Source organism: Pyrgilauda ruficollis, unplaced genomic scaffold (genome assembly GCF_017590135.1).
Source record: "Pyrgilauda ruficollis isolate IOZ18807 unplaced genomic scaffold, ASM1759013v1 scaffold16, whole genome shotgun sequence".
Lineage (NCBI taxonomy): Eukaryota > Metazoa > Chordata > Aves > Passeriformes > Passeridae > Pyrgilauda > Pyrgilauda ruficollis.
The window spans coordinates 4,100,435-4,122,355 of record NW_024514764.1 but is presented as its reverse complement, the minus strand read 5'-3'; the positions used below and the strand labels follow the sequence as shown (position 1 = coordinate 4,122,355).

The following is a 21,921-nucleotide window of genomic DNA, read 5'->3' as shown; positions in this document are numbered from 1 at the left end:
CAGCAATCCTGAATCAGCCCACCTTCATGCAACCACCATTCCAGCTCGTCCCTGGTCACTCTTGTCCTCCCTGAGGGCTTTCTTGCCAGGTGCACCCTGGGCCCTGCGCTGTTGTGAGCTTTCCCTCCTGTGTCCTGCTTCCTCCATTGCAGCACCAGTGGTCCAGCTGAGGCCTGTGAGCTGGCACAGTGACAGCAGTCCAGCATGGCTCCTGTCCTTGAGTTCTGACTCTGAAATCACATAGAGAACATGCCCATAACTCAGATATTCACTGGAAAACAAACACCTTGTCCCAGTGTTGTAGATGAAATAAGAGCTCTGGATTACGATAATCCGTGGTTCAGAATAAAGGAGGGTGTTTCATCTGGCAGGAAAATGGAGTACATCTGGTCTGAGTGGACATAAACAAGCTTGCAGAGCCCTTTTCCCTGTGTAAAGCCACTTGCCCAGAAGGTGTGTTCAGGAAATGACAGAAGGGCTATAAAGGGACCCCAAGATGCTCATACCCTCACCTGCCTTTGGACATGGCTGTGCAGAGTCTCCTGCAGTCCCTGGGCTCCAGCTTGCTGCTCTGCTTGGCAGCAGGGCTGTTTGCCCTCCTTTACTTTCTCTCCAGCTCCAAGAAGTCAGTTTGCAATTTGCCCCCTGGGCCACGACCTCTTCCTCTGATCGGGAACCTGAACGTGGTGGACCTGAAAAAGCCGTTCCAGTCACTGACACAGGTAGGGCTGAGCGAGCAGGCAGGGGGCAAATGTGCAATTCCTGCAACGAGAAATGCAGCTGGGGAAATGTGGTGGTGTTTGCTTTGTGTGGAGGGCAGCAATGAGATATGTGGCACACAGGCAGAACAACTTTACCTTCAGAGGTGCACACACACACTCTTATATTTATATAACAATACACACACACACACACACACTTGTATTTATATATATGAATATAATACACACACTCCTTTCTTTATACACACTCAAGTGCAGACCCCCCACCCCTCACAATCTGCTCCAAATTGTTGGTGTTTCAAGCCCTTCAGAGGCTGCAGGTAAAAGACTGGAGTTGGGCCAGGCTGCTGCCATCAAGACATGTCTCACTGCCACCAGCCCTCTAGGAAGGATGGGTGGATGGAAGGGATGAAGCAAGAAAAGGTATCATCCCCACAGCAGAGGGAAAGGGGATGTCCTATGCCAAAACTAATTACATCTCTGCAATGCAAAGCAGAACTCTGCCTCCCCAGCCCTCCCCCTGCACACACTGCCCAGGATGGTTGAGGACTCGATGCATGGATTTTATATCTCTAGCTAAACAAATTGCTTTTTCTTACACAGCTCCATGGATACTTATATATCTAAAAGAGAGAGAGGAAAAAAACCCACTTAAATATTAAAAAGCCAGGGGCAATGTTTGTTTCAGAAAGTGTCTGCTGTGTTCCCCAGGGACCTGGGGACAATTCAGTGGGAATTCAGATTTTATCTGGTTGCTGTAGAGACAGTTGAGGTGCTGTGAGGGACCTGCCACCTGCCCTGTGTGTGTGCTGCTTACTGGACACTATGGTGGGGGAAAGCTGGTCCCCAGAGAACTCCTTCAGCCACTTGAACATCTGCAGTGAGAGGGCAGTGCATACACTGCAATCCTCCTGTGAGCTGTAGAAGGAAGGTCATCCTGTGTTTCCCAAGCACAGAATTCCTACAGCAGGCACCCAGTGCTCATCTGCCCTGATTTATGGGGCAGAGGATTGTGTAGAGATCAGCTCTGATGGGCTTCTGGTCCTGAGCTCCTGGATATGTTTGAGGATGTCAGTATGAAAGTATTTATGAACTATTTTTGGCAGTACTGGGGGATTTTATGATACAAATGTCACGTGACAGCACCAGCCTAATTTCCCAAGAAGCTTTATTTGGGCTTTCAGGCCTGCCACATCCAATACTTGTGCTGCTGAGTAAAACCAGAGAGGCTGCCAAGAAGCACTAATGTAAGGAGATGGCCAAAGGAAGGCCAGAGGCAGCTGTGATTCCCTGCCCCTGGCTCTGCCACACGCTCTGTGAGCTGCCAGGGATGGAAGAACCAGTGCTAATGTTATCTCCCCAGCCGTCAAACCACTGCTTGATGAAAACAAATTCAATTTGTCTGGTGTAATAACAGGAGCTGCTTCTAATCTGAAATTCAATTTGTGGAATCTATCTAATGCATAGAAAATGGTAACCCAGGCACATCAGAAACAAGCAGACATTTGGAGTGGATGGCTTGCAGTGTGTTCAAACGAAGCCTAAAATACCAAGTGAATGATTAGCTTGTCAAAGCCACCTTTCAGGCTAACAGATGATTCATTTTTAATTTGCTATAAAAGCCTAACACTCCTGTGACATTATCTACCAGAATATGCTTCCTAGTCGGATTCAAGCTTCTGGTGGCCAGCAAATAATTCCATAATGACTGCAACACTACCCACCTTGCCATAATTAGAGACAAGTGCTGTCCTGAAAGAGAGAGTTATTGTCTGGCTTTGTTTTTGCAGTGTTTGTGGCTTCAGCCTCAAAGGTGTGTGCATGCCTGCTTGCCTCAGGTCACCAGCACTACAATAAACAGGCCTGCCTGCTACAGCATTCTCTACCCAGCCTCCCGAGGTGGTATTGCTGGCCTGTTACTGCAGAACACCACAGGAATGCAGTGGCACTTTGCTGACTCCCCTGCTAGGAGCAGTGACAGCAGACACCTTGTTGAGCAAACAGGGTGCAAGCAGAGATGCTGGCAATCGATAGCTGCTGCTCACTACTTGAGTTAAAGCAGCACCTGGAGACAGCAGGCAGGGCTGGGAGGCTCCTTTTGGTCTAGAAACCACCTAGAGGGGCCAGTAGTAGTGTTTGAGTGCAGATCTGGCTTTGAATGAGCATATTTATTCACCTTGACAGCTCTCCAAGATATATGGCAACGTCTTCACGGTGCATTTTGGACCCAGGAAGGTCGTGGTACTGGCTGGATATGAAACCATCAAGGATGCCCTTTTAAATCATGCTGAAGAGTTTGGAGAGAGGGCAGAAATACCCATATTTAGAAAAATGACACAAGGAAATGGTAACTGACCTTTTGCTTGGATAAGTTTTGTCTCTGTTCATTACATTCTCACAGCAGAGAGTACTGCCCTCTTAGAGATCGCTTTTTGTGATCTTAGGAGGCACCAGAGTGTAAGAACATTTATGAACCACAGGTGCCATAAGGATGCCTTTATGCCTTTATTTTAGGCATAGCATTCAGCCATGGAGAGCTGTGGAAAACTATGAGAAGATTTACCTTGTCCACGCTGCGAGATTTTGGAATGGGAAAGAGAAGCCTTGAGATCCGAATCCTGGAGGAAGTAAATTCCCTTATCAAATATTTTGAATCCTATCATGGTGAGTGTCAAATCTTTCATCCAGAGACAGAGAACAGGTCTAGCAGAACAATAAAGATTAATGAAAGTTTAACTCTGAGCAAATGGTATCTCGTGGTTAAAGTTCAGCATAAAGTGCAGTAGGTTATTGAACCAAGGCCTTAAAACACTGAAACAAAATTCCCTGCTATGAATTCTGGGTGGGGAATGAATTTTGTTTGGGAGCTCAGGACTACATTTCCATAGGAAACCAGACAAACTAGCATAGTCATTTTGTCATTTGTTTTCATTGCTTGAAATACAGGGAAACCATTTGATACAAAAATGATACTCAACAATGCTGTATCCAATGTCATCTGCTCTATATTGTTTGGAGAGAGGTTTGAATATGATGATCCAGTATTTCTAACTTTGCTGAAGCTGATAAATCAAAATACTAAACTGTTGGGCTCCCCTATGGTGCAGGTAAGAGCTGAGTTTTATGTTTTAGCTCTTAGTTTTTTTGGGAATATCCGGTTTCAGCATTTGTTCTCCTGGCCTCCCACATATTTCTTCTTGAGAACAAGAACATTATCAGCCAGTCAGCCTGTACAGAACACATATGTGGTTCTGTATCTGCGATGCACAGATTCCCAGACTCCTGCACTTACTCTGTGAAGCTTATTAGTAAAAGAAAAAAAAAAAACCAAAAGTCTTCACAAAAGCAACAACTTTACCCTCTTTCAAGAGCAGAAGCAGAATCCCAAACCTGCCTCCATGAATTACAGAAAGAACATCCTATTTCTGCAGGAATCCAGAGCTCCTTGGACTGTAGAAGGGGGGAATTGCAGCCTCCAATGTCAGGGCATAGGACAAGGGACCAGCAGTGTGATTTGAGATACCAGTATGAGTTCAAAAATACCAATTAACAGTAAAACTTCTCTTGCTCCACAGTTATATAACTTCTACCCATCCCTTGGATTTCTGTCTGGAGCCTCCAAGACTGTACTACAAAATATCCTTGAACTGAATGCTTTTCTCCAGAAGCTCTTCCAGGAACACAAAGAGGAGCTTAATGAGAATGACTTAACAGGCTTTGTCGATGCCTTTCTGGTGAAGCAAAACCAGGTACTTTAAAGCTGAGTCCCAGTGTCTTTCTGTTCCCTTCCCTTAGCTCACCCTTAGGACTGGCCATCTGTCAGGGACTGGCAGTGAGTGGAAACAGAAGATCTGCAGTGAGCAGAACATATCAAAGCTCACACACTGAGCTGTGCTGGATTCGCTCATGGCCCCACTGGAGCTGCTGGTTAAAGGGATTTCCTTGTCAAGACATCCCACAGGGGGGAAATAAGTTCCCACTCAGCACCCATAAGGAGGAGATCACCCCAAATCTTCCTGCAAAAATGGTACAGTGGTAAAATGTGTTGCAGTAAATAAATTCCAATTCACTGGAATTTTTTCTAATATCTAGACTTGGGGATTACACATATGCTTAGGACCAGACAAATTCCACAGAGCATAGGCCCTAATGCTAAAACACTAAATGTTTAGTTTTCCAGCACATATAAAGTCACAGAAGGCTAAAATGCAGATAAAAATGGTGACATATGTCACATATGGGTATCACTTGCTGTATTACTCCCATGTTTTGAAGGAGTCAAAGAAACCACACACTGCATTCAGCAATGGAAACCTGATGTTTTCAACCCTGGACCTCTTTGCTGCTGGGACTGAGACTACATCCACAACTGTGCGCTGGGGGCTGCTGCTGATGATGAAATACCCAGAAATTCAGAGTAAGGAGGACACATCTCTTGTACAATTTATTGTTGCAAGTTTAAGGCTTTGGTTGTGGAAGGGAGTGGAACTCATTCAGTGCTGCCTAGAGTAATTATTCTGAGTGCTCTGAGATAACAAGCGTTGACTTTACAAAGGAATTTTATTCAGCTGGATTGCAATAAACCAGCCCAGCCAAGTGGGAGAGGCTAAGGGGCAGCCTACAGACACAGCAAAGCTCCCTCCTTGTAATGTAATTCACCTGCAGGCCATGGGCTTACGTCACTGAAGGTCTCCTCAGGAGCTGATTCTGATCTGGTTTCTGTTGAGGCTTATGGGGTAACAAAGGTGTGTGATGAGAGCCAGGCATGAGATGGACTGTAGAGACTCCATTCAAGCTGCCTTAGCCCAACAACAAACCTGAAAGAACTCCACCATGTCCCGACTTACCCACTTCTGCCCTTCCCAGATATTTACCGTTTTCCCTTTTCCTCACCTCTGCCAAACTGGTAGCCATTTCAGCTGCAAGATGTGATTGTTATCAGCTTCTTAATCCTTTCCTCCCTCCAAGGAAAGATTCAGGAAGAAATGAACCATGTCATTGAACCAGGAGAGCTGCCTAAGTTGGAGGACAGGAAAAAAATGCCATACACAGAAGCAGTAATACATGAAATACAAAGGTTTGCCAATATTGTCCCCATGGGCGTATCCCGATCGACTCCCAGCGATGTGAATTTCCGAGGCTACGTGATTCCTAAGGTGAGCCCTGGGGCTGGCAGCTTGTGCTGCACAGATTCCTCACAGCTTTCTTAAAAGCAGATGAAGAAACACATAAATAACTAAAGACACAGTGATGCATGGTTTAATCTGTGCTGTGACCCTTTGTCTTAGATCCAGGATAATTACTATAAACATAGAATGGATTGTGGTCTGGTACAATTGTTTGAATCATGATTAACCAGAGATTTAATTAAATCACACTCGTTTGAATCTTTTATGTCAAATGTGGGACCTCTACCCCAGCACCTTTGTTGAAAGATCTGACTCTGTAAGAAAGAAATGTTTTGTGGTCCAAAAAAATAAAACAGCAGGTACTGAAAACAGACAGAGCCACGATGGGGCACAGAAACATTCCCAAGTTCTATTTGTCATGTTTTATTTGCCTCTTCACATAAGGAAAAAATAACAGTCTGTCTCATGTAAGGGAGTGATCTCCTCTTCCATTAGTTTCTTTGATCCCCAGTTCTATTTGTCATGTTTTATTTGTCTCTTCACATAAGGAAAAATAACACAGTCTGTCTCATGTAAGGGAGTGATCTCCTCTTCCAGTAGTTTCTTTGATCCCTTTCAGGGTACTGAGATTATTCCACTGCTGACCTCTGCACTGAATGATGAGTTACACTGGAAAACCCCAGATCAGTTCAACCCTTCCCATTTCCTTGATGCCAATGGGAACTTCATTAGGAGAGAAGCATTTATTCCATTCTCCATAGGTAAGAGGAGTGTGGGTGCAAGGCTAATGCAGTTCCCCCTGATGTCAGGAAAGTATGAAAGCCAGGAACACAGGGTAAAGGATTTCTGGTCATTTCTCCTATCCACCATTGCTGTAGGTAACCACCTTTTCTTTGGGAGAGATGGGAGACAAGGATTTACTCACAGTCACTGAACAATTTCATATATCTACAGACTTCTGTGTAGTTTGAGACCAAATCAGTAGCACCTCTAATGTACAGAGAGAAGGAAGGGAAAATTTCCTACCTCAGCAGCCTGCTCTTCCAGACTGTACCTCCTGTTTAGAAGGTCTCAGACATCAACACTAACAGTTACAGTGCTGATCATTGACTTCTCCCCTGGTTGTTTTCAGGACGAAGGGCTTGCCTTGGTGAAGGACTGGCCAGAATGGAGCTGTTCCTCTTCTTTTCGGGCTTGCTCCGCAAATTTGTTTTCCAGCCTCCTCCAGGAGTGGAGAAGTCAGACCTGGATCTCACTGCTGATGTCGGCTTTACCTTGACCCCCATGCCTCACCTGGTTTGTGCCGTGCCTTGTGAATGATCAAACAACACAGCATTAGAGTAGAGAACACTTCAAGCTTTAAAGCAAATCTAGCTACAGTGGGGGAAAGCTGTCCCTGAGCTTTAGGGGAAGGAAGACACCAGGCACTGTTATTTTATTTTCTCTCATTCGTGACATCCTCTCCAACAGCTCTTGCAATGTCTGTATAATGCAAACCCTTCAGACGGCTCTGAGTTCTGCTCTCAGAAAGTGTGATTCATTCCTGGAACAGCACATCAGAGATGCTGTTTTCAGGCCAGTTGGAAAGAGTGAAATGTCTTCAGACCTCCTCTGTAGATGTGACCCATCAGAGCTCTACCCTGGCAGGCTCTATGGGGAATTTCTCAGCCCAAAGTCCAAGCCCTATAGCAGAGCTGATTATAAATGGCCCAGCTGGAGACAAGAGACACGCAAAGGATCTGGAAATCTCCTCAGGATGATTGTTCAGCTGAGCCTCAGACTGAGCTTCCATTGTGTGATACAACCTGCCTTATCTTTATTACAGAGTCCCAGACACAAGGGTGTAACACGGGCTGATGCCAAGACCCAGGCACGGGACAGTTATCAGAAAACATCTAAGTGGTTTGGGAAATGGGTTCTTTCCACCTCACACCAGGCACTTCATGCTGAACAGCCCATTTATGATGGGGCTAATTGAGCAGCTTTCTGCTTCTGCTAAGAAAGGTATTTCTACCACTCCCTCACCTCTCCTGGCTTCATGCTGGCTCTGGCACTCATCCAATCCCTTACTGGGCCATCTTAGATCCCTAACCTGGCAGAAAATGAGCAGCCATGGGAAGGGAAGAGTTTCAGAATCAGCGTGGCTGAAGCGATAGCAGCCTGCGGCAGTGTGAGAGCAGTGGAGCTGGGCTGGGCAGGGACTGCCACGCTCCAGCAGAGAGCTGGGAGAGGCTCAGCCCCCTGCTCCCTGCTCCACTTGCACCTCAGGGGCTGTAGTTGCTCTGTAGATCTTCTCTACTCTTCAGAGAGAAAGCATCCTTCAGGGGATGAATAGCTGCCATAAGGTTTTCATTTCTCACTCTCTGCACTGACTGCATGGTGAACTATCATCCACAGGCTCCTAATTCCAAACTTACCAGGTGTGTTGTGATGAATAGGGACAGTATTGTCCATTCAACTGAAAATGGGGCAGTTATGGTAAACCTACAACATAAAACTAAAGTTACTGTTGTTTAAAGCTGAGCTGGAAGGAAATGGAAGGAAAGAAAGGAGAAAGAATATGAAGGGATGACAAAGTACGGCAGCCTCTGACCAAGACACTGACTCTCCTCACTAGCCTTAGTTCACACAACTAAAGGCAGCACTCTCCCAGTGATTCTGCACCTTCTACTTGTGCTGGTGTTGCACTTGGTCAGGGCCCATACCACAGACCCAGCTCCAGCTCCTGGGCTCAGCTCGGGGAGTGCTCTGCAACAAGGAAGCCTCTGCTGCTGCGCTTGCTTGCGTTTGTTTCGCTGTCGCTCTATTTGCAGTCTAGCTACTGCAAGCCTGACCTTATCACCCACTTAATCATTAAATATTTTGTTCTGTTGCTGTTGATCTATCTGGTGTGACAGTATGCAGTTGATTTCAGGTCAAACTGATAAAGCTGGGCTGCACCACCTTCAATAGTGCCTCATGAGAGAGGTGAGCACAGGGATCCGTGGGCAGCCTGCAGCCAGGACAAGTTCAGCAGCACAAAGACTGACGATACTGACAGCCATAAACACCTCAAAGGAAATAGCTGGATTTCTAACTCCAGAAAATCCCAGCTGCTGTGTGAGGCAGGACTCTGCAAGGCTCTCTGATGTGGCCCCTTTCCGTGGTTCCTGTGTCCCTTGCCCTTGCTTACAAGGAACCCATGACAGTAAAAGCCAGCAGGAATTATCCAATGCTGCAGTCTGAGGTGCACTGCTGGTCAAGAATGGGACTGGCATGGGAGGTGCAGAGATTTTGGGGCATTTAAGTTGATGCAGGGCCGGTGTTTTAGTGGCCCAGGCTGGCTGACTGGCAGTGGTGTGGTTGCCTTTAGGTGGCCGACACCCAACGTTCCACATCCCCACCAGGACCACTAGTCACAAGCAGTGGCAGAATGCCACACGGGCACAAGGGATGGAAGACAACTGGGCCACAAGCACCTAGAGGGGCCTGGCTGCCCCAGGAATGCACCCAGAGCAATGTCAGTGCCTGGCAGGTGTTTTGTGCTCGGCTCTGTGTGCTCAGGCAGGGCAGCACGTAGCTCCGGAGCGAAACACAAAACACGTACCAGACACATCAGTGAGACAGGAATTTCTTGTCATCGCAAGACTTTTACTTACCTTTGTCATTTTAATGCATTGCACTCAGAGCCTGGCTCGAAAAAAACCACAATACACTCCCCCTGGCTTTTCAGAGATAATTTAAGTCTCTTTCTGAAAGGCCTTTTTATGAGTTCAGAGGCTCCCAGGGCAAGGTGAAACACCAGGAGAGGAGCAGCAGCAACACGTAACTTTTGCCCTGCAGGCTGCTGCTGGTCCAAGAAAACCCTGCAGGAACAAACATTTTGCCCAGGCACAGAGCATGTGCCATTGCAAGTTCTCATCGCAGTGCCCACGTTGTGCATCCTGTGCCAGCCATGTTCCTTCCTGCCTGCCTTTACAGCCCCTGTGTCTCAGCTCATGGAGCAGGCAGGGCTGAGTCATCCTAGGCATGCTCTGGGGGAAACCATTGCCTCCAGCCCATTTCTTGGAAACTAATAAAAAAATAAATCTCAGAAATGTTGCGACACACTTGCTGCTCCAGCTTCTGGGTGGCTGCTGTGCTGCAACATCTCCTCACCACACAGGCAGCTCCGGTGAGTGCCCAGCAGCCGTTCGCTCCGGGACCCTGCTGACCATGCCCCACTCTGGGTCAGATCCACCTCCTTCCTTGCCTTCTTTGCATTTACAAGGCTAAGGACCCATATTTGCTGAATAATGGCCTTTATATGATCTAACCTTTGGACAAATGTACCTTTAGCCTTGTGTTTCCTCATCATATAAGACAGCCCTTTCTTCCCTGAATGACCGTATTCCTTTGGCTGGTTATGCCAAACTTCCTCCTGAAAACCACTATTCAACCAGGTAACCTCAATTATTTTCTACAAGGTTTAAGCCTTGATAAGGGATGCAAGCTCCAGGTGTTTAGTATTTTTGACTTAAAATCATTCCATTCTCCTGTCTTGTTCCCTTTCTGGAGCCTGCCAGGTCAGATGGCTTCATTAAATTCGTTAACTTCTTCCCTCTATCCCTTAGAAGCTGCTCTCACAAAATGAAGTCCTCCCAGAAGTTTCAAATCTAATTTTGTCTTTCCATTGCACTCATGAATCCACTCATGATCACTTGATCCAAGCTAATTTTCTGTGGCTAGCTATTACATGTCTTCTACCTCAGACACAAAGTCTGAAATCACATCCCTCCCGGGCAGTTCAGAGCTGACTTTATGAAGAAGTTTATGGGCTACAACCCCCCAGGGATAATTGGGCTTTACCATTATTAACAACCTTTGATCTCCACTTGACATCAAGAGAGCCAAAGTCTCCTGTAAAAGTACTGGTATTTTTCTCTAGTAACACGGAGATCTCAAATCCTACCTAAGCCTGAATCTGGAGGTTCTAATAGGATTCCAAGAGTCTTTTTATTTCCCTGTGTCAGCAGAGTGCTAGGAGGGTCATAGTACTGCTAATGAAGGACCTTGAGGTCTCAGGGAGGAGGAGGTTAGCGAGGAATGCCAAGCACCTTTTCCCATGTATATGTTCTTGCACACACATGCATGGGTTTGTAATTTGAAACTCTCTTTACTTCTGGACAGGCTTTGCAAACTGCTTAGACCACATTCTCTGAGGTGTTTAAAGAGGGTGGAGTATGCAGTATTTATTTAGGTACTCTACAAACCTTAATAAGAATTGAGTGCTTGTAGCAATTGCAGAGAGCAAACAGAGAGCCAGCTGGCAGAAACTGAACAGTGCCACTGCATTTTTATTGCTTCTAACCCCAAAAACCAGATTATTACTTAAAAAAAAAAATGTCTTTTTTAATTTCATTTCTCTCTGATCCTGCATTAGTTTGTCTGCTGTGTGCAGCAATATTATTAGCTGTAGCCTATTTTTCAACTGGCTATAAAAATTCAGCTTTTAAATTACCTCCTGGTCCAACTCCTCTTCCGATCATTGGTAACCTGCACTTGGTGGATCTTAGAAGGCAAGATAAATCACTAATGAAGGTAGGACAAAAACCCCTAACCCAGACCCTCATGGATTTTAAAGCTGCCTGGGATGTTTCAGTGAGAACTTTTTGTCTTTTTTAATTCAAACTAAATTGTAAAGGTGTGAAAATTGCTTTATGATATCTTTCTGGGCTTCTTCTAGTCAATGTCTGTGTTGATGCAATGTAATTTAGGAGCAATCAACCATTAAAAAAAGACCTGTGGGTAATATGGGATTTCTTCATGTAATTGTGATGATGTACATGAAGTCTATAATGCTTGTGGGATTTGAAATATTAATTTGACAGCTTGGACACCCAGAAATCTTTTAAAGCATTAGGATACAACTAACATAAATTAAATTGCTTCCCTCCCCTATGCCCCGGAGATGTGGCAAAGAGGAATTCCACAATGCAGTGACCCCAAAACTGCCGCGGAGAGGGCCAAGTCCAGACGCTCCATCGCAAAATCCCTTTCCCTCTTGATGAATGGGCACGCATTAAAGTCTAGATGGCAGTGCAAGGGAGAGACGGCAAAGCTGTGCTAAGGAGCAGAGTGAAAAACCTGTGAGCTCTTCCACTAAGCTGTAATTAAGAAAACTTACCCCACTGCGTGCAGGACGAGGCTGCTCCTGGGGCTGCCGGGCATTCCCGCCTGGTTTTAGGGGATGGTTCCCTTGGGGATGGCTCCAGTGGGGATGGCTCCATTGGGGATGGCTCCACTGGGGATGGATTCACTGGGGATGGCTCCATTGGGGATGGCTCCATTGGGGATGGCTTCACTGGGGATGGCTTCACTGGGGATGGCTCCATTGGGGATGGTTCCATTGGGGATGGTTCCCTCAGGGATGGCTCCCTCAGGGATGGTACCCGCAGGGATGGCTCCCTCAGGGATAGTTCCCTTGGGGATGGCTCTCTCGGGGTGGCTCTCTCAGGGGTGGCTCCATCAGGGATGGCTCCCTCGGGGATGGCTCCCTTGGGGATGGTTCCCTCAGGGCTGACCCATGCTGGGGTCACGGAGAGAGTGAGCAAACAGGCAGGGGGGTTCACAGCCAGGTGTCCACGGCTCCTGTGACAGCCGTGCTCAGCAAACACGGGCTGTGCTGCCACGGGGCGAGGCCCCAGCACCTGGAGCTGTTATGGGCAATGTCAGGGTTGGGGTCAGTTTACCCAGCAGGGCTGGGCAGACGCTGCTGCAGCCTCTGAACGGCGCTTTGGAATTACCTCCGCGTGCTTTTGTCCCCTGCTTGGCTGTGCTTGCTTTGCCTGTTTGCCTTGACTTTGGGATTACTCCAGAGGGGTTATCCCTTCATCTCACCCCACGGAGAGCAAAAAATGGTGTTTGCACAAAGCAGCTGGCACCGACTGGGATTTGTTGGGTGGGCAATGAGGAATACCCCCTTTGTCCTATGAAAGAGACACTGCTTCTCTCCCAGCAGGATGCAGAAGTGCTTTAGTACATCAGGAGCATCAGACCAAAGCTTTCCTCTATGACAGAATCATTGTTTGCACTGAACTATCTTCTCTTTTTTGGTCTTTCTCCAGTTTGCCAACTTTATCTGCCATTTGAGGTCCAGTCTTTAGATTTTTTTTTCCGTTGGTTTTTTTTTTGTTTGTTTGGTTTTTGTTTTTTTGGTTTTTTTTTTTTTTTTTTGTTTGTTGGTTTTTTGGGTTTTTTTGGGTTTTTGTTTTCCATTTATTTTCTCCTTAACAGCAAAGCCAGATTAGTGATGCACTGATGGGGATGGGGGCTCCTTCATGGCAAGAAGCCTGAATTCCATACAGATGCCAGCAAGGCACCTGTACAAAATGCATTGTGTTAGACCATGATGAGCTCACAAGTGCCCTTCTGCAGGTAGTGGCTCTGCAGACATTCCCTGCAGGATGCCAGGATGAAAAATGTCCTTTCAGACAGCACAAGGTGCTGTTCTGTGCACTCTCCCTCCCTTCCTGACCATCACAGCTTGCCTCTTTTTCCAGCTTGCAGAAAAATACGGCCCCATCTTCACCCTGCACTTTGGGTTCCAGAAAGTTGTGGTCCTGACCGGGTACGAAGTTGTGCGAGAGGCGCTTGTGAACTACACAGAGGAGTTTGTAGACAGACCATCCATCCCCATATTTGACCAAATTCAGAACAAAAACGGTACTAGAGCAATAACTGGGGGTGTGGGAGGGACAAGGCTGTCATTTATTGCCCATGATGATGATGATGATGATAATGATGATGATGATGATGAGGCACAGCCCAACTGTGCATCCCTGGAGCCCAGCTTTTAAACACGCCCTTGGGCCCTTCTGAAGCCAAGTGGCAGTGAATGTTTGCCTTTCCTTGCACACAGTGGCTCCTGGCTTTCCATCATTTCTGCTGATGCACTTGCAGCCCATCCATATCCAAAAAGCTGAGGGGTGGGAGGAGGCACTGTGGTAACTCTGGAGTTAATCTCTGTGCGATGTTGCTGTGAGCAGCTCACTGTCACCACTGGTTTATGAACCCTCCTCACGTTTCCAGGAGACTTTGGACTACCTGGCTTGGCTGTTGGGAGCTGTTGGGTTTTTCCCTTTCTCCCATTGCCTTTGTCATGTCAGTTCCCACACCTTTGCCTCCCCACAAAAGTTCTCAGGTAGTCCAGCCTGAAACAACTTCAGAAGCAAGAGGCTGAGGCTGGAAATTCACCCCCACAAACAATCCCATAGTTTTTCCACTCCTGACTATTTCAGAGGTCTTTTTGCTTTGTCCATCCTCTGCTTCATGTGAGGCTTTAGTGGGAGAACCAAAAGGCAGTTTTATATGTTTGTCATAGGCTGAAGTTGGAATTAGAATTAGAAATAAAATTACCCAGCCATAATATCAATAGATGATGAATTTATCACTACATAAATAAAAGGAATTTATGAGGAGAAAGGTATTTTTTAGAGCTAATTTACATGTAAAACATCCCTGTGGGAGAATATCAGTATTGCATCATAAGTCCTTTCACATTTACCTTCTCAGCCCAAGTCTGAGGCACTTAGAGTGACCCAAAGATGGGAGCTCTCAGGGGCTCTTAAGCAACAATGGTCACAAATTTACCCATGAAACATTTTTTCTTCAGAAAATGCCAATTTGTTGACTTTGTGAAGATGGTCTCAGAAAAGGAATGATCCAGATGAAATTACATAAATTAAAGAAAAATTAAAAATTGAAGTCTAGAAATTTGCTCAGACATTCTTAGAGCAAAAAGTTTTGTTACCCAAATTAAAATTACACTGCTTTAAAACAGAAAAGCAAACATATTTAAAAGCCTCACAGCCACGATGAAGACATGAAATGCTGGCATCCAGCTTTTCAACTGACCACAATCTGAGATAGTTTTTGGATTATTGACCCAACTTTTTCTTTACAGCACTCTGACAGGATGAAATACCCATCCCTGCTTGGAGGTGCTAGAGATCATCGTGGCATGAGCTCAGAAACCTCCACAAAAATGTCAGTATTTTCACCACTGCTGAAAATACAGCATTGCTGGGAATTCAGGGTTGAGGAGACTGAATTATCCCATCTCACATAGATAAATTACCTTTATGACTAGAACAGGATGAAGGGAGAAGCTTCAGACACACAAGGTGCTTGAGGCCCTAGACTTGCAACCATCAGGGTCAAAAATGTCCTGTGACTAACTCAAACCAACATCTCCCCCACCTCTAGAGCCAACCCATACTGGTCTGAAAGCCACACGTGCCCATCTGCCACTCAGGAGAGGACTGGGGTAACTGGGCTGGGAGGGAGCTTGCTTTTCCCAAGCTACAGCTCAGTGAGGATGGAGCTGAGAGGATGCAGGGATGAGGCACACAGAAAGGGGAGACCTTTAGTCCCTAAATCCGTGTGGAAACAGAAACACCTGTGGAGCTCCCTGCTCACCCAGTGCCCTGTTTGGTGTGGTGTGGGGGGCTCCTCCGTGCCTGAGCCCAGCACATTTCTCACGGGCTGCCCAGGTCTGTTCTTCTCCATCGGGGAGCTGTGGAGGACGACGCGCAGGTTCACCGTGTCCAGCATGCGCAACCTCGGCATGGGCAAGCAGATGATAGAAGGCAGAATCTTCGAGGAGCTCCACTTCCTCATCGAGATGATCAAATCCTTCAAAGGTGAGCTGGGGGCCAGGCTGGGGCTGCCCAGCCTCGTGTGTGTCACAGCTGCTCCACGTCTCACAGCTTTCCCACCCTGCTCCCGCTGCAGGGGAACCTTTCAGCCTGCCCTCCTTCAACTGCGCTCCCATCAACGTCACCTTCGTCATGCTCTTTGGGGACAGGTTTGACTACAAGGACCCAACCTTTCTCACTCTCTTAAGACTCATAGACGAAATTATGATTCTTCTGGGATCCCCAAAACGTGAGTAAACTGTCCTGTCCCACAGGTAATTTTTTTGCATGAGCCACACCAACCATAGGGTTTACTTCAGCAGTTTTCAAATGTTCAGAGCCAGCCATTACACCTAAAACATGACAGTTCTCCATGTGCCACTTGGGTCACCAAAATCTGCTGCCAGATTCCCCTTACCTACTTTCCTTTTGACCCATCCTGCACATCTGTGTGGAGTTAAAATGAGATCTGAACTGTGGTTACTTTAGCTTATGAAAATCTGCCTGGGAAGTCCCTGGGATGCTGAGCTATTGCTACTAAAGACAAAACTCAACTGATTCGTTGGCCCTTAGGAAAAAAGCTGTTTCAGCATGTGCCAAGGGGATTCTCTGTGATTCTGTGTGGTATTTCTGCAGGCCTAATGCTTCTCTTTTTAAATTTCTCATTAGTATTTCAATTTCTACCCATTCCTTGGATTTCTTTTCAAAACCCACAAGATTATGCTCAAGAAAATCGAAGATGTGCGTGCCATTTTAAGGCAATATATGAAGGCAAGCAGGGAGGATATCAATGAGAACAGTGTGAGGAGCTACATCGATGCACTGATATTCAAGCAACAAGAGGTACTGGACTGCTTAGCTCTGTTGGCTGTTTGCAATGTCTCCTTTGGATTTTCTAGCTAAAAGAGTTGCTGAGTCTTGATTTCAGTCATGTTGTTTAAATCTATTGAAACCCATGCTGTTATTTCAGTGGTACTTAAATCAGATGCGAGACTCTTACAATTGGAACATTTTTCTATCAAAATTAAGACACAAAAGCTACTCTCAGTCCACTCCTGAAATCGTAGCACTAATAATGTGAGATCAACTGCTCTCTCCTAGTAGAAAATGCATGAATTCACATGAAAGCTGACTCTGCCTTTCTTTTTATGAAAACAAATCAATTAATCATTTATACTGTTGCTCCATCAAGATGAATGAGCCCCTTAAAGCACTTGAATGATAAATCATCAGTACAAGTCCTAACCCTGCCCTGCATCTTACTTAGCAGAGGCTCGGCAGTTTCACACATCAGTTGGTTTCATTCAACACAAAATATTTGGGCTCTGAGCTTTTTCTTTCCAGCTGGATCCAGGCTGACCTTAGGCACTAAGTATTCTACTCAGCTGTGTGGAGGAGGAGTTATCACAGTTCTAAAGCCCAGGCAGAAATGGCCTGAAAGGTAATTTTGAGCATTGTTGGGAATTCAAACCCAGCCTTGGGCAGGAGGAGTCCCTCAGAGACAGGATTAGCTGAATCTGCTTCTGTTCAGGGCAGAGACCAGGCTCTTTTCAAACCTGCAAGGCTGAGTCTGTGAGCAGCAGCTGGCTCTGGGTTTCAGCCTGCTTCCAGGGGAGATGGATGTTGAACCAAAACTCCCCTCTGGACCTTCCATCTGTGGTGTTCCATCTCTGGTGGAAGCTGTGCATTCAAGATCAGGTCTATTTTATCACCCAGTTCACAAACACAAGACCACAGCCAGCTGTGCTGTAGGTTATGCAGCGTTTCCTGAGCTTGCTGAATACTCAGACTGATGGTTTTATGACTTTTCTTACCTCTTGTGTTTTTCAAGGAGAAGAACAAGAAAGACAGCCTCTTCCATGATGACAACTTAATGGCATCCATACTTGACCTGGTCATGGCTGGAACAGAGACCATTGCCACCACGCTCCAGTGGTCCATCCTGCTCATGATGAAATACCCAGAGATTCAAAGTGAGCAGCTGTTACCTACTCCATCCATGAGTATGGGCTGAAATGGGGAAGGAAGAGGCCCGTCCTCAGATCCACAGCAGCTCTTTTGCCTGAGGAGCTGAATCCTAGCTCTCCTCTGTGATGAGCTCCTAATGTAACTAGGTGCTGATCAAAGTCACAATAAAATAGCCTTTTTGACTTGCTAGGAGAGAGGATGAGTGGAGATCAGAGTATGATGCTGCAGGAACCCACATGTCTGAATTAAACACACAGCAGGGAAACCCACACTGCTGCTTTAAGAATCCTCTCTCTCTTCAAACTCAGGAAAAATGGGGTTTTTTTCCCCTAAACCAAATCCAAGGAGGGAGTTGGCTTCCTTGCTGGGACACATCCCTTTTGTTTGTTCCTTCCAGAAAAGGTGCAGGAGGAGATTGGGAGAACGGTCAAAGCTGGGAGCTGGGCCACGTACGAGGACAGGAAGAACATGCCCTACACCAACGCCGTGCTGCACGAGGTGCAGAGGTTCATCACCCTCCTGCCACACGTGCCCCGCTGCACTGCTGTGGACACCCACTTCAGGGGCTACTTCCTTCCCAAGGTAGGTATCTGCTGCCTCCCAGGAGCACAAAACCCTCCCCAGATTCGCCAGTGCCACTGGAGAATGGTTTCTTAGAGGGAATTACACGACAGAGTCCAAAACCATCCCCAGAAGGGTTTCTGTACTGAGCCCAGAGTTGTCATAGGACTCAATGCAGTTTCTCTCATGCTCAGGACTTCCTCACTCCATGAGCAGCCCTGTGGTTTACCTCCTTGCTGCCATCTGCACAGTGAAGTATCTGCCAGAGAATTGCAGGATCTTACCTTCCACTTGAGGTTTTCACAGCACCATGTGGGGTTTGGCTTCAGTCCTTGGCACTAGTGGGAAAATCTCACTGATGTCTCTCCGCTGGATGATGGGATAAAACCCTCATGGTCTCCACCTGCCACAGGTGGAGCAAATCTGGGACACCAAAGTCTGTGTGAGAAAATGAACCAAAACAGCACTTGGCAATCATTTGTGCCTTTGTGTGCTTTTCTTCCAGGGTATTATTGTAATCCCATCCCTTACCTCAGTGCTGCTGGATAAGACACAATGGGAGACACCACATCAGTTCAACCCCAACCACTTTCTCGATGCTGAAGGGAATTTTGTAAAGAAAGGAGCTTTCCTGCCTTTCTCCACAGGTAACTAGAGGGCTGACCTGCACAGAGCTGGGGCTGTGGCAGGGCCACTTAATTACAAGACACACTAATGAGTCTTCATGTGTAAACACTGCCCTTAACTCAGTCAATGAGCAACCAGACAACTGAATGGAATCAATTGTTCTGCATCTGGGCAAATGGGGGCTGCCAGAGCACAGCTCTCCCACTGCTAAATATAGCACAAAGAAGGGTAGTAAAAAGAAACACACTCTTATCTGAAAGTGGTATATGAGGATAAATTGCACAGGAAAAGTGAGTTTCAAACTATTCCACTTTGGAAGGAGGTGGCATTCTTCTATCAGGCTGCTTTCCAAAAGAAAGGGTTAAAGATGATGAGAGGGTTGGAAGAGCTTAGGAGAGGAGAGAGCACAGCATAAATGTGCAATAACCCTGCAAGATGGCTGTAGCCTGTGACAAAAGAGAACCTTTAGCAACACAGGCCCCTCTACTCCAAAATGCTTTAGTGCATTTCGAGGTTTCCCTCCTGCTCCCATTGCAACATCTCAGATTCTAACGTGTCCATGGCAAACATTCCAGCTGGATTCTTCCATGAGCACTCTGCTTTCACCCGCAGGGCGACGGAACTGCATCGGGGAAAGCCTGGCCAAGATGGAGCTGTTTGTCTTCTTTGTAGGGCTGCTCCAAACGTTCACTTTCCGACCCCAGCCAGGAGTTTCAGAGTCTGACTTGGACCTCACCGTCCCCCAAACGACTTTCACATTGAGGCCTCAGCCTCAGGCAACCTGCGCTGTCCTGCGGGAATAACCACGGCCTTGTCCCAGAGCTTTGGGGTCCAAGACCCCAACTTTGCTCACACTCCCATTCCCCCACCCTGCCACACCACCACATCCCCTTCCCACTGCCTCCATCCCCCCCTCCACTGCTCCATCCCCCCAAGGGCTGCTCTTTGCTCCTGTGCTCTGGGGGAGATGCAAACACAAACCATGGTGCTGGCATCACACCCCGCTGCTCAAGACGTGCATGGAGCTGGTGAAGGGACCAAGCTGCTGCTCTGGTGGAGGGGATGCAGCCCATGAGCAGCAGGGGAACACCCAGGCTCCCAAGGTTCACCATGTCACAGAAATCTGCCTGGAATCCTGAGGAAGAACAACCCATGGTTTACTGGAAGCCACAGACCTGGGTCACAGTCTTGAGCCATCCATAGGCACCTCCTGGGCTTTTCCACAGCTCACAGCAAAATCCTACCAGGATTTCACCCACTAGGCAGCCAAGCCAAACACTGAGAGTGAAAAAAGTGATGGGTCCATGTGATTTGAGGACTAAGTCATTGGAACAGTGTCCTGGAAGATGCCCCAGAGGCTGCAAACCTGTTCAGAGAAGCAAGTGCTGCAACCAAGCTCAACACTGCTCCCCAGTCGGAACAAAACAGGAGCTGCATTCCTAAGTTTGCAATTTAAATCATGAGGCCACATGAGATTTGCACCAGCATCCGGTCATAAAGGGCTAATGGCACAAAAATAAACTACACCCACTGTTAGTTTTACACTTCTCTGTCCTTCCTGACCTCGTTAAAAGCAGAGCATTCCCTCTCTTCAGATATCCTGGTTAATGTTAAGAGCCTAACCAGCAGTCATTTGGTGTTTGGGATGGTCTGGCCTTTGGAACCAGCCATGCAATTCCACTGCAAATGCAGTCTAATTTCACAGTGCTTGTTTTGCACACACACATGCACAGAGAGTGGGGATCAGGGATTAAATGAGAGCTGGTTTTGCTTGGCTTGCTTTCCTCTGTAGCTCAGCCTGGCTGTTGTCTCTATCTCACTCTTACATGCCATCATATTCCACAACCTAATTCCAGCTAAAGCAATTTTCCATCCATTTATCTGCCTGTGACTTCCCACTCCTCCACAAGCATTTCCTTATCATGTGCTTTATCATATTGTTTGTTTCCCCTTCATGGGAACCCAATAAAGTTTTAATCCCATGTCCTCATTACATTTCCTATGCCTGGCACCCAACTTTGCAGCATACAGAAATGCAAACACCACGAAAGGTTGGTCCTGAGCCCAGAGTGACAACAGATAAAATGTTAGATGTATCCCATGGGTGAGAAGTTTTGCATATGCTCATCCTGGTAAACATCAGCTCAACTGCAAACCATCCATACCTGCAGGGTGGTTTCACCAGGGCAAATTCCTCAGCTTTGGGCTGTGAGTCAGCCCTGGGGACAGCCTCAGTTCTTCACTTCTGTGCCTCCTGCTTGCAGAGGCTGAATTAAAGGTTTTCACCATAGCCTCCCTGCTGCTGCTGCTGGCCCTCTGCTTAGTGCTTGGATGGGAAGGCAAGGACAGACAGGTAAAGGAACTGGGGAGCAAACCAGATATCAGCTCCGTGCAGGAAGTCTTGATCTGGCTGAAATAAAATAACACTTTTGCCTTTGCCTTCAGAAAGGCCAGGACTGTTCCAGTTTTAACCCCTCCAAAATAACATGAACTGAAAAGGTAGATAAAGCAGCAGTGTAGTGCTCTAGGAAACAACACTGAGCTGGGCTCAACTCTGCACAAATTCACTGCTGGACCCCCAGACCTGCCCCTTGCCATGGGCTCTGGGGTTCTTGGCTTTGAAGCAGAGAGATGGAGCCCTTCCTCCACGGCACAGCAGCCTCCAGAGCTGCAAACATCCAAGGAAAACAGGTTCCTTGGATTCCTTTGAAAAGTGCATCCTGCTTGTGCCTGTGTCAGCAGATGGACAGGAGTGATCCCTCCCAAGCACACTGAATTGCACAGCTGAATATATCTCCACAAAATAAAGTGCCTGTCTCCTGTTTATTTGCTCAGCCAAGCGATGGCAGAACATTGATTATGACTCAGCTATCTATTTATCTAGCAGAAAACATTGGCTCTCAGAGGTGGAAATGCCATTTCCACATTCCTCAGCGGCCCTGAGGGTCTTCCCTGTAGCTGCAAAACATGTTTGTGCCTTGCAACTCTCACCTGGATTGAAGGCAAACACCTTGGGGCAGGACAGGTGCCTGGATGTTTAGAGTCAGAGCTGAACAACACCAGCTCACTTTGTGGCTCAGGGCACTGGCAGCTGTCCCGTCCCCAGCCTGTCACCCCCAGGGCTGTGTGATGCTGGCACCAGGGGCTCCTGCCCTGAGAGGGGCAAGGATCAGGGGCAGGGATTGCAGCAACTCCACCTGCATCCCTCTGCATGGCCGGAGCAAAGAGCATCACACGCAATCTCATTTCTACTTTATT

The 21,921-nt window shown here is 47.0% G+C and overlaps 2 protein-coding genes across 2 annotated transcripts; both read left to right on the top strand.

Annotated features, from left to right (window-relative positions):
* The first annotated feature begins 365 nt into the window (after window positions 1-365).
* On the top strand, window positions 366-7,171 carry LOC121350776 (cytochrome P450 2K4-like). The gene is made up of 9 exons (XM_041462422.1): window positions 366-722; window positions 2,907-3,069; window positions 3,237-3,386; window positions 3,669-3,829; window positions 4,298-4,471; window positions 4,998-5,139; window positions 5,691-5,878; window positions 6,471-6,612; window positions 6,984-7,171. Exons 1-9 carry the CDS (start codon window positions 525-527, stop codon window positions 7,169-7,171), a joined length of 1,506 nt encoding a protein of 501 aa, XP_041318356.1. The 5' UTR covers window positions 366-524.
* Window positions 7,172-11,115: 3,944 nt separating this feature from the next.
* Window positions 11,116-19,466, top strand: LOC121350812 (cytochrome P450 2W1-like). Its single transcript, XM_041462504.1, is given in 9 exon segments — window positions 11,116-11,410; window positions 13,372-13,534; window positions 15,364-15,513; window positions 15,605-15,768; window positions 16,177-16,350; window positions 17,339-17,480; window positions 17,873-18,057; window positions 18,542-18,683; window positions 19,276-19,466. Coding segments are annotated over 9 exon segments (1,509 nt in total). The 5' UTR covers window positions 11,116-11,212.
* Window positions 19,467-21,921: the final 2,455 nt, after the last annotated feature.

What these genes read in the sequence shown, in the direction of transcription:
- LOC121350776 (XM_041462422.1), top strand. Translation starts at nt 525, where the DNA reads ATGGCTGTGCAGAGTCTCCTGCAGTCCCTGGGCTCCAGCTTGCTGCTC. An exon ending in CGTTCCAGTCACTGACACAG is followed by an intron (nt 723 to 2,906) that starts GTAGGGCTGAGC and finishes TCACCTTGACAG; the next exon opens with CTCTCCAAGATATATGGCAA. An exon ending in AAAAATGACACAAGGAAATG is followed by an intron (nt 3,070 to 3,236) that starts GTAACTGACCTT and finishes CCTTTATTTTAG; the next exon opens with GCATAGCATTCAGCCATGGA.